Below are 12,472 nucleotides of genomic sequence, written 5' to 3' on the forward strand. Positions count from 1 at the left end.
ACAATTTTAACATTTTAACATTTAAGGTCACAGTGACCTTGACCTTCAAATGAATGACATTGAAATGACCAGTGGTCATCTTCTAGTACTGGCCAATCTTTATTTCAAGTTTGAAGACTCTAGGTACAAGCATACCAAAGTTATAACATGAAATAAGAACTTTAACATTTTTACATTCAAGGTCACAGTGACCTTGACCTTCAAATGAATGACCTTGAAATGTCCAGTGGTTACTTACTAGTTCTGGCCAACCTTCATGTCAAGTTTCAAGACTCTAGGTCCAAGCATACCAAAGTTATAACAACTTTAACATTTTTACATTCAAGGTCACAGTGACCTTGACCTTCAAATGAATGACCTTGAAATGTCCAGTGGTTACTTACTAGTTCTGGCCAACCTTCATGTCAAGTTTCAAGACTCTAGGTCCAAGCATACCAAAGTTATAACAACTTTAACATTTTTATATTGAAGGTCACAGTGACCTTGACCTTCAAATGAATGACCTTGAAATGACCAGTGGTCATCTGTTAATCCTGGCCAACCTTCATGTCAAGTTTGAAGACTCTAGGTCCAAGCATACCAAAGTTATACCATGAAATAAGAACTTTAACATTTTTACATTCAAGGTCACAGTGACCTTGACCTTCAAATGAATGACCTTGAAATGACCAGTGGTTACTAACTAGTTATGGCCAACCTTCATGTCAAGTTTCAAGACTCTAGGTCCAAGCATACCAAAGTTATAACAACTTTAACATTTTTTATATTGAAGGTCACAGTGACCTTGACCTTCAAATGAATGACCTTGAAATGACCAGTGGTCATCTGTTAATCCTGGCCAACCTTCATGTCAAGTTTGAAGACTCTAGGTCCAAGCATACCAAAGTTATACCATGAAATAAGAACTTTAACATTTTCGAGCACGCCGCCACCCCGCCCGCCCGCCCGCCCCCCCGCCCGCCCGACAACATCAATCTATAAGCCGAGATTTTTTCGAAAAAAATCCGGCTAATTACATGTATATTGGCATAAACACAATAGCTGTATTTAATTAGATGCATTCCACTTCCTTTATGTACAAAAATTTTATGAACGAAGTCCATAATATTTATTTGCATTGTTTTATAAGTAGTCTTAAACAGATTTTGACTTTGGTACGATTGTTGGACATTTTGGAAAGTAAAATAATTGTACATACGAAAAAATTAGGAGAAACAAAATTTGGATAAGAAAGACACATAAGAACAAGAATATGAAAGAAAAAAAAATAAGGTTTGGAAAAATGTTCTTTTTTTTTAGAATGCTACATCTTTTTACACTGCAATGTGATTGAGAAAACAAAGTGGTGTGATGCATATTGCTACATGTTATTGTAATTTATTCCAAACAGCAATACCAAATATGCCCTCTTGATAAAACAAACAAACAAACAAAAATTGGAGGGGGGGGGGGGGGGGGGGGGGGGGTTGGGGCGTGGGAGGATAAGGGTGAGAGGGGGTATAATTCGGGGTGAAGTAATTAATTTAATAAGATGTTTAAAAAAAATGTGATGGGGTGAGGGGGGTGGGGGCGGACGTTGACCTTTGACAAAGTGACCTGAAAATCAATAGGGGTCATCTGCAAGTCATGATCAATTGTGACCTTGACCTTTAACCTAGTGACCTGAAAATCAATAGGGGTCATCTGCGAGTCATGATCAATCTACCCATGAAGTTTCATGATCCTAAGCGTATGCGTTCTTGAGTTATAATCCAGAAACCATTTTACTATATTTGGGTCACCATGACCTTGACCTTTGACCTAGTGACCTGAAAATCAATAGGGGTCATCTGCAAGTCATGATCAATCTACCCATAAAGTTTCATGATCCTATGCGAATGCGTTCTTGAGTTACCATCCGGAAACCATTTTACTATTTCGTATCACCGTGACCTTGACCTTTGACCAAGTGACCTCAAATTCAATAGGGGTCATCTGCGAGTCATGATCAATCTACCCATGAAGTTTCATGATCCTAAGCGTATGCGTTCTTGAGTTATCATCCGAAAACCATTTTACTATTCAGGTCACCGTGACCTTGACCTTTGACCTAGTGACCTCAAAATCAATAGGGGTCATCTGCGGGTCATGATCAATCTACCTATGAAGTTTCATGATCCTTGGCGTATGCGTTCTTGAGTTATCATCCGACAACCACCTGGTGGACGGACGGACGGACCGACCGACCTTCCGACCGACCGACATGAGCAAAGCAATATACCCCCTCTTCTTAGAAGAGGGGCATAAATATTCATTGCTTAATTAAATTGTCTTACTATGAAACTTTTGTGTTATAGCTTGCGTTCACTAGATTTCAGATATATTAACTTATTGTGCTTTTCATTTCGCTGATAGTTTTAAGCTGTTTTAATGTATTGACAAAAGACAACACCATAGACCACAGTACAAGCTTTTACAACGTCACACGTATATGGCTGGTATATACAAATTAACGTTTGATCAAAATTCAAGAACTATCCTAACGTACATATGAAATATACGGAGGTGACACAACCACATTTCTTAAAACCGAATAAGAAAAACAATAACGTAACAAACTTTGTGGAGTAATCCTGAACAAATTGCTATATTATACACAATATACACATGCAAAATTTATTAACGGCGAGCATATGAACTTAGAACATATGAGTCAACCGGCCACACGCGAAGTATCCGTATATGTTTTAAATATTTATACGCGCGTTCTTCGAACAAACCTGTTTTAGTGGTTTGTTGGGCATTGCTATTTGATTTGATTATGAACAGTATCAAGAATCATCGCGCTCATGCTTAATACATAAGTCAATATGGTGGAACATTTTTTTGTTAAATTAATAAAAAACAAGGGACAATATTGTCACAAAACCAGGTTTTCATTGTGAAAAAAAAATCTGATAAAGGGAGAAAACTCAAACAGACCTTTGGAAATGAACAAACAAAATTAACCCCCTTTGTAAGTTTGTTTTTTAAAAAAATCTATTTTTAGTCGTGGCGACCTTGACATTGGAAATATTGACGTGATTCTTTCGTGCGACACACCGTCCCATGATGGTGAACAAATGTGCCAAATGATTTTAAAATCTCACAATGAATGACATACTTATGGCCAGGACAAGCTCATTTATGGCCATTTTTGACCTTTGAACTCAAAGTGTGACCTTGACCTTGGAGATATCGACGTAATTATTTCGCGCGACACACCGTCCAATGATGGTGAACAATGTGCCAAATGATTTTAAAATCTGACAATGAACGACATAGTTATTGCCCGGACAAGCTTGTTCCGCCCGCCCGCCAGCCAGCCAGCCAGCCCGCCCGCATTCGCCAATCTAATAACCAGTTTTTTCTGGTTAATAATATTTAACATGGTATTGTTGAAAACACATTAAGAATATATTATTGACATACCATAATTATATCGCTGAATATCTTCATTTAACATATGCCTGGTCTAAAGAGAATTCCAGTTCACCTAGCTCACGCGATAGCGTCTATATTATATAACGATTATTTTACTGGCCGCGAAGTGACCCTGATACCTTGCGGGTTGGAAAGCAATGCATTAAAGTAAGGCCACGCTTCCACTGCTGAAACCACGACTTTTTAAAAACTTTTTAAAAACTTTTACTTTAACTTTTGTGTAATACGATATAATATGAATTTCGATTTGTTTTAGAGTGTAGGATATATCAAGAATGAAGATCTCAGTATGCCCCATTTTTTACAGACACCGACGTAACATGGTCAAATATATTGGGTACTGAAAATCAAATGTTGCTACACAAATAATGCTATTACATATGTAAACTTTTTTAGTATAGAATAGAAATACATATGTACCATGTTGAGTTATGCATGTGTTAAACGGTCGTTTTAAATTTTCTGTCAAACTGTGTTTGACTGTCTTTTATAATATACCACAATTATCTGTTCAATGAATGTTATATAACAGTGTCGTGTCTGTTGTAAAAAGGTATTCTATGATAAAACACTTGGAGACTGTTTTAACGCAACACTTTTCAAACTTGAATATCTCATGTATTACTTAAGATTTTTATTTAAAATTTGACATGTGATCATTTGACTACATTTTGAGCAAGTTCACGATAAAATCATTAATCCGTGACGATAGGAAGCTTTAGCACGTGGGGTATGTATGATTCCATTTGTTTGAACATGTAACACTATTGCGTTTCACCATTTTCACGTACAAAAAGTCGAAACTATACATAACTTACGACTTTACATAACTCATGTGGTAGAGCGTCCAAACGTCACGGATGAATGATTTTATTGTGAGCTTTCTCAGAATATAGTCAAAAGATCACAGTAAATTTTTTTATAAAAAAATCTTAACTAATAACTGAGGTATTACAGTTTGAAAAGTGTCGCGTTTGAAAAGACTCCAAGTGTATGGCTGATATCTTTAAAGAATTGCAATGAATTGGATAGCAGGTATTATGTCAGATTTAACTACAATAATAATAAGTGCTATATTATTTAACTGCATTGTGACCAGAGCCTTTTGGCTGCCATCATTTTCTTTACATTTAATAAGCAAGCAAGGAACAAGTTTAATAATATTATTACATTCATGAGCTTTGATTAAAATGTATTTAAGTACAGCTAAATGTAAGATATCTTAACAATTTCATAAACTTAAAGTGACAGATGAGCTATTTCATAAATTCCCCTGCCGCGTCACTTGCCCATAAGGTTGGATCTTGCCTATTGCATTTTATACACATTAAACAGTTTTATAAGAAACAATCTCTAATCTGATTGAATCCATTCCGATTCACAATTTGTTTTACAAACATCCCGTGTCAAAAAATTAAAAAACATTGCACAAACACATCTTACAGACAGTACAGATTAAAAGTGGACCCAAATACACATGCGCTGTGGAACCAAACAGATCCAGACTTATGAGAGCTTTGAAGGAAATCAGCAATTCGAGCATTACAAGTGTTCAGTCAGGCATGTCTATGGATATAATGGGCATTACAGGTGTTCAGTCAGGCATGTCTATGGATATAATGGGCATTACAGGTGTTCAGTCAGGCATGTCTATGGATATAATGGGCATTACAGGTGTTCAGTCAGGCATGTCTATGGATATAATGAGCATTACAGGTGTTCAGTCAGGCATGTCTATGGATATAATGGGCATGACAATTTTGTGCTGATCATCGAATGGAGTCTTCTTCTGTGCAGGTTTTGATTTCTCATTCTCGCCAGTTTGGAACTCGGTGCGGGACTGAGCTGTATAGGAAATATTCCCGTATTCCTGCAGACAGGGGCATATGCCCAGAATGAACTGGCAAAAGTCTTTTCTTATACCAAACCACCCTGAAATGGATGACAATTATGTAAAAAGAATAGAATAACTATTTTATAGCAAACCAATATTAAAAGATGTTTATACTACATGCATAAGCATATTTAAATTGTAAATACATGTATATAGGCTGATCAATGTATGCATACATCGACTATCAATCTTTTGTTAAAAACTGCCATTTGATGGACATTCATAATGTAAGGATAATTATGTGCATTTAGGTACTTGATAAACAAGGCCGCCCAATACATGAGGCTGCTTAGCTGAAACTCTTGTTTTTGAAATGGTGACCTGGATTTTTAGAATGATTCATGACTTCAAGACATTTCCAGAATAAAATTAAATTGTCATGGCCATCATACAATGGGTGTTGGAGATAAAAGCACATATAAAATTGATGAAGGCGAAACTATTCACCTTCCACTGTGACCTATTACTTTTAAACATCCCCTCAATGACCTTCAAATTATAGCCTGGGTCACAAAAAACAACAAAAAAGCTTTAGATTAATTGAGTAGATTGAGTAGATATGAAAATGGAGGGTGAAACAATTGACCTTTAATTATTACCTTGACCTTAAGGCATTATGAATGACTCATGCCTTTTGCATATCATCTCAATAACCCAGCCATTGTTGCTTTAAAATCCTTCTATGAGATATTGAGAGGACACACAAACGGATATTCGAACATTTGATCTTTCATTACAAACTTGACATTGTGACTGGCTTCTGCATATCCTTTAAATGACCTTAAGATTGTAGTGTAGTTTCACGAAAATACTTGAAATGCTTTGGATAGGAGATTCAATCATTTAACTCTTTCAGTGCGGGAACCGAATTTTGAAGGCCTTTCCAAACAGTTTGGAAGGCCTTTCCAAACAGTTTGGATCCAGATGAGACGCCACAGAACATCAGGATCCAAACTGTTTGCTATCCTGATAGTATACTTCGAAAAAAAAATCAAAGAAAATGCTAATTTTAGAAATTCAGCAGACGACATTTTAGCAGAAGACAAATTTCCGAGCATGCAAAGGGTTAATCTGTAAGAACAAACTTGACCTTGAGTCAGTGTGGTTGAATCATGCTTTCTGAACATCCTCTGAAAAGCCCACATTATTTGAGGCCTGTTTTATGAAAATCATGTACATGGTAAATGATTCGGACACAAATGTTATACAGAGACTGATGGAAAGACAAACGGTATTATGAAAACCCCAACCTGTTTTGCAGAGGGGTTATTACAATCAGTTTGAGTCACAAAAGTGTATGTACAATTTATCTGCTTTTTAATTTGTTCTTGAAAAAGGAAACATGGAGTTTCTTGAAAGAGGAAATATGGAGTAATGAAGTTCTGGAAAAGGAAAATATTTATACAAATAAAGTACAATGGTTACAGCCAATTTTTTTGCCATGAATTTTCGTGGATTGGTAAAATATAAGAATGATTGATTTTGTTTTATATTGTCTGGCATATGCCAACGGGTGAAAACATTTGTTGAACATTTTATATTGTGGTTGAGTGGACCCACACATATCCATGAAACTTAGTGTATGACTAATAACATCATCTTCATGGTAACAGAAGACTTTTGCAAAACCTAATGCCATGAAATGGCTCAATGCTATTACTATGTGTCGACCACAGGTGGTAAGTGTGTGTCTATGATATTTATTATTAAAAAACATCATACAATCTAACTATAACGATGAAATCAACTTCTATGAAAAAGAATTTCACCAATGTATATTTATAACAAGGTATTCAACTCAAAATGACACAAAAACATGTTGTATCGCTTTGAACAGCCATAAGTTCCTGAAATGTGCAGCCATTGCCATGAACTCGGTCTTATTCAAACAGAAATGAATTTCCTTTTTGGAAACGTACATTTCTTGCAATTTTTACAAGTGCTGGGTCACCTTTTATGAAATAACTCGATACAAACTCGTGTGACCTACTCGTTGTCATTCTGACCCAATCCAAGAATAATGAACTCTTCAAAGTTGGTTTTCTGTTATAATTTGATTATTTTTCATTCAAAATGATGTTTTTACTAATTAATATCATAACCACACACTAACCACCTATATTGCCCACAAAGTAAAATTATGATAAATAACTCTTACAATGGTTGCCTCCCCTTGCTCCAAATGATAACAGAATAAGCGTGAAAAGGGAGATAAACAGAGGCACAGTCACTGAAGTGAATTTGAAATGGTTGTCTCCATCCAAGCGGTTGGCCAGAAGTATCTGCAACAACAATCTCATCTGTTAGTTTAAACCATCCAATTTAAGCTTGATGGCATAGAAAACCTAAGGCTTATTGAGACAGATTCAGGCTTACCAGATATTAAAATCTTCAGTGTCTACAGTGAGGCAGAATATGGGTATACTGTTGATAAATGTTATGCCATTTGAATGCCTTATATTGTGAATTTCTTGTTATATCAATGTTTTTATTGTTTGTATTTGTTTTTTAGCACTCATTGAGCCCTTTTTTTAACAAAAGCAGACATTTGATGTTTAATTCAAACACTGCTTATTCAAATAATTGCTATTTGAAAACTATTAATCTCAACTCATTTATCAATATAGAATCCCAAGTGCTAATATGTGAGTTAAAAATCTATGTTCTACCTTTTGTTTCTAACAAATGTTTGTTATTGCTTAGTTATTTCACATTTAGTTTATTCAGTTTTTTGGCCATGAATGGCATGAAATCTTTTGATAGAATAATGGAGATGTGTTTTTACAAACTATGTCTTTGAAATGACTTTTCAGCAGAAACTTGCATAAAAACACCATTTAAATAAGGAAGAAAATATGAGGTTAAGATGCCACTCTAAAAAGAACAAGATGTGTTTGTGAAACACTATGTCCCCCCATATATTCGACATTTGACCTTTGACCTTGAAAGATGACCTTGACCATTCACCACTCAAAAAGTGCAGCTCCATGAGATACACATGCATGCAAAATATCAAGTTGCTATCTTCAATATTGCAAAATTTGACCTTTGACCTTGAAGGATGACCTTGACGTTTCACCACTCAAAATGTACAGCTCAATGAGACACACAAGCATGCCAAATATCAAGTTGCTATCTTCAATATTGCAAAAGTAATGGCAAATGTTAAAGTTTGTAAAGTTTGATGCAAACCAAAAAACCAACAGAAAGGGCAAAAAACAATATGTCTTCCACAAAAATATCTGCGTCTAAAAAAGCGCATTGATTCTCAAGAAAGACCAAATCTGAAAGATACTTGTCATGGCCCGTATTTTTCCGCATTTTATCGGAATGCAAAAGGTGATTTTTACTGTAACACCAGCTATATGTGTACTTCGTCATACTACATCATTCGTATCTGCGTTTCATAATGGTTCTCTTTGTGCATGAACTATAAAATTGAATTAGACGACATAGAACCATCCGAACGCTCGCATCTGCTTTCTGAACTGTCAAAATGCCACCAAAAAAATAAATAAAACCCTGTCAAGATCAATTATCTGTGAAGGCTGCATTTGGAGTTGTCGAAAGTAATGAACATGTAGCATCATCCAGAGCGTCAGCGAGGCAAGTACATCACGTAACCTTCACTTTCGTATTTTAACCAACTATAAGTTATTTGCCATTATGCAAAAACTTTTTCAAAATAGTAGATGTACTTGCATCGCTGATGCTCTCGGATGATGTTATAACAAACTCGAAACTCAGTCTGTTAATGTTATGTGTTTTTAGTTGTAACAGTTACTTTTAGAAACAAAAATATTTATGAATCATTAAAAATGCGTTGATTTTTCAGTTTTTTTATTAAAAATTTGAAAATCAGCGGCAAAAAGCTCAATGTTTTTGGAAAAAGCTCATTGTTTCAGCACATGTGTACTTTAACAACTCATTGGTTAAAAATGAAAAATTATCACTGCCCATATTTCCAACTACATGCTTAGCATTACTAATGAATAAAATTTGACTCAAGAAACAAAAAGTCAGGGGTCATCCAGGTCCAAACCTTTACATTTTCATTTTTTGAAGATATATCAAGATGGCAAAAACAGACACTTAAACACAACAGTGCAAAGATTTCACCCATGTAGCCATCAAGAATACCGGTAATCTTTAAAAGTGTGTACACATTGTCCTCGGTAAATGGTTGTTTATTCATACTTAATACAACTATATTGAATGTTATTTTTGAAAGTAACTGCATAGCACATTTGGTTATTTTATGATTTGTGCCCAAATGCATATGAATAAACTGATATCAAATGTTCAAGATAAAGAAGTTGCTATTAATTAAAGTGTTTATAAAATAAAAAAGATTTGTACAAGAAGTTTTTTAAGAACACCAAAGTTTAAGTACAAATATAAACAAAGCTAAACGTCGACACAAAGGCACAAGAAAACCTTATAATAAAAATATTTTAAAGTGTGCTATTTATACTTAGGTGTTAAGTCAATGAATGAATATGAAGTTGCTAACTTGCTGCAATATTTAAAGGCTTACCTCAAATATTAACATTGGAATGACAAGCAGGGAATAGCCTATTGCAGTTGTCAGATTTCCCCTTCTCCGGTCCCGCAGAATGTTAGGTGTCCGTGACAACAGAATCGCCAGAATGATGGCATAGATGACGCCTATCAATGACACACACATCACGATCCATATTGGTATGAACACGATCTGCAGAAGGAAGGATGTCTGTTAAAGCATATTTTGTGCATACCGGTACATATTTGTAAAATATGAGTATACATTTAAAGTCTGTTCCTTGATATGTACAAATGTTTAAAAAAAATCAGCTTTCAGGAAAGCATAATTTTCGTATCACTTTCTCAGAGTATATATATATTGAAAGCATTAATATATATTATATATATATATTATATATATATATTATTAATATATAAAATAAACAAACACAAACAAACATTAGCAGTCCATCTTACTAAACATCAAATGATACATTTATCTTTTGACACATTTACAAACAAGAGATGTGTTTGTCAGAAACACAATGCCCCCTACTGCACCGCTTTGAAGCCATATATTTGACCTTCGACCTTAAAGGATGACCTTGACCTTTCACCACTCAAAATGTGCAGCTCCACGAGATACACATGCATGCTAAATATCGAGTTGCTATCTTCAATATTGCAAAAGTTATGACCAAGGTTAAAGTTTTGGGACAGAATGACAGACAGACAGAAAGGCCAAGAACAATATAACCCCGATCATTCGATCCGGGGGCATACAAATTTACCTAATGACGCATTTACCTGTGATACATTAACCTTACAAGATAAGTATTGATGCAAAGCATCAAAGGGCGGGAATTTCAGTGTAAAAGGCACTCAATGAAGTTACATGGAACGATTTTTGTTCTACTGTAAATATTCATATATTGGCCGATTATTTTGTACAAAATAGAAAAAGATACAGGTATAACCATTATCTATAATGTTGTGTTATAACACCCAAATAACCATTATTTATGATGTTGTGTTATAACCCCCAAATAACCATTATCTATGATTTTGTGTTGTAACCCCCAAATATTTCATAGTTCATTTTGTTTACATTGGTTTCCTTCTTTTTACTGGCATTCGTGTGCAGTTTTCATTAATGGAACAGAACTGTGTAGGTTTTAAAAAATCTGCTTCATCTTGTACGCGTAATTTCATATTTTTCTCAACTTCAAGGGGAGATGATTCTGAACTTATTCTTACGTTGCTCATTTACCATAGGGGTTGAGTACTCATTGATATGAAAACACTGTAAAAGTTTGAAAAAAAAAATTTGAATGAAAACTGTAAATTGCATAAAGAAGCTGCATTTCACAATACTTTGAAATTCAGTAAAAGATCATAATAGATTTATTGCTCCGATATTCATCATTTTCAGTAGGGTTCGAGTAATACTGATATAAAAACACTTAACAAGTTTGGAAAGATTCAGTCGAAAGTTGTGAAATCTTTTAAACAAGTGGAAATTGTTTATTTTGTCAAATTTAATAGAAAAAAATTCTGGACTTATTGTCCCGATGTTTCTCATTTTTAATGAGGTAAAAATGCTCATTAATATGAAGACACTGTAAGTTTGGAAAGAATCTGATGACAAATGTTGACATAATCACCTAACCAAGCAGTTTTTCACTTTTATTTTTAAATTCAAAGAGACATAATTCTGAACTTATGGTCCGATATTGCTCATATAGAGAGTTTGGATTGGGTCCTCATTGATAAAAAAAACTTGCCAGTTTGGGAGCAATCGGATGAAAATTTTTGACTTCGAACAACGATTTCAAAATTTCTCAAATTCTAAGGAAGATAACTATGGACGTAATGGTCGGATAATGCTAAAGGGCCCATACCACCTGGATAGTAATACTTGTCGCGCTTTGCGCTCTATATGTGGTTCTTAAAAAAAACTCCAAGGAGTGCTTGACTCTAGGGAAACGGGTTGCTGGGACACAGCTCCTCCTTGATAAGAGGCTGCTTCCTTTATCGCAACTCTATATGTGGTAGGGATAGTACTTAGGGCCTATGATAGACAACCATAAAAATACACAGATAATAGATGTATTGCTTGCATTTATTTGTTAATATAAAAACACGTGTATATATAAGTGATGTAAGAAATTTTAATTAACGTTGTCACCACGCGGCATCCATTTATTTTAATGAAAATGTCTAATTGTAGTAAAATGGATTTTAAAATGTCTACATAAAATAAAGCTTTATTATATTTATTAACCTGACTGAAAAAATTGTCAGCCGCCGGACATTTCCGTTCGTGCCGGAACCCGGGATTGAACCGGGGGCCTTTAGATGATTGTTGCGTAAACAACTTCAGTCTAACGCTCTCCCACCCGAGCTATTCCAGCTGACATCATTTATGTATTGCTATTTGGTGAAGTTGTGTATAGCGATCGTTATTATATGTCTATTATTAAACTAATACATTGTACGTTTTCGAACCACTACGCCTTCCAATAAACTTGCTTGCGCGATAGGTCGTCAAATATCGTACTACATTGATTCTCCACTAAATAAGCAAATTAAAAGAAAAACACAAAATAAATA

General features: G+C 34.8%; 1 protein-coding gene and 1 long non-coding RNA gene across 5 annotated transcripts in view; one reads left to right on the forward strand and one right to left on the reverse strand.

The window, feature by feature from the left end:
* Nucleotides 1-12,472, forward strand: part of LOC127880881 (uncharacterized) — a 14,552-nt gene continuing 2,080 nt past the window's right edge. The window contains exon 1 of the long non-coding RNA XR_008049798.1: nucleotides 1-471. This is a non-coding gene — a long non-coding RNA (uncharacterized LOC127880881). The remainder of the gene's footprint in view (nucleotides 472-12,472) is intronic.
* LOC127880879 (transmembrane protein 185A-like) overlaps nucleotides 4,612-12,472 on the reverse strand; it is a 22,994-nt gene continuing 15,133 nt past the window's right edge. For 2 of the 4 annotated variants that reach the window (XM_052428356.1, XM_052428353.1), the window contains exons 5-8: nucleotides 9,894-10,070; nucleotides 7,515-7,638; nucleotides 5,179-5,394; nucleotides 4,612-5,136 (exon numbers count right to left, since the gene is read on the reverse strand). In XM_052428356.1, the coding sequence (XP_052284316.1) occupies nucleotides 5,183-5,394; nucleotides 7,515-7,638; nucleotides 9,894-10,070 (513 nt within the window). In that variant the 3' untranslated portion in view covers nucleotides 4,612-5,136; nucleotides 5,179-5,182. The remainder of the gene's footprint in view (nucleotides 5,137-5,178; nucleotides 5,395-7,514; nucleotides 7,639-9,893; nucleotides 10,071-12,472) is intronic. The other 2 variants (XM_052428355.1, XM_052428354.1) reach the window with 2 other exon arrangements.

Source organism: Dreissena polymorpha, chromosome 5 (assembly GCF_020536995.1).
Source record: "Dreissena polymorpha isolate Duluth1 chromosome 5, UMN_Dpol_1.0, whole genome shotgun sequence".
In the NCBI taxonomy this organism is placed as follows: domain Eukaryota; kingdom Metazoa; phylum Mollusca; class Bivalvia; order Myida; family Dreissenidae; genus Dreissena; species Dreissena polymorpha.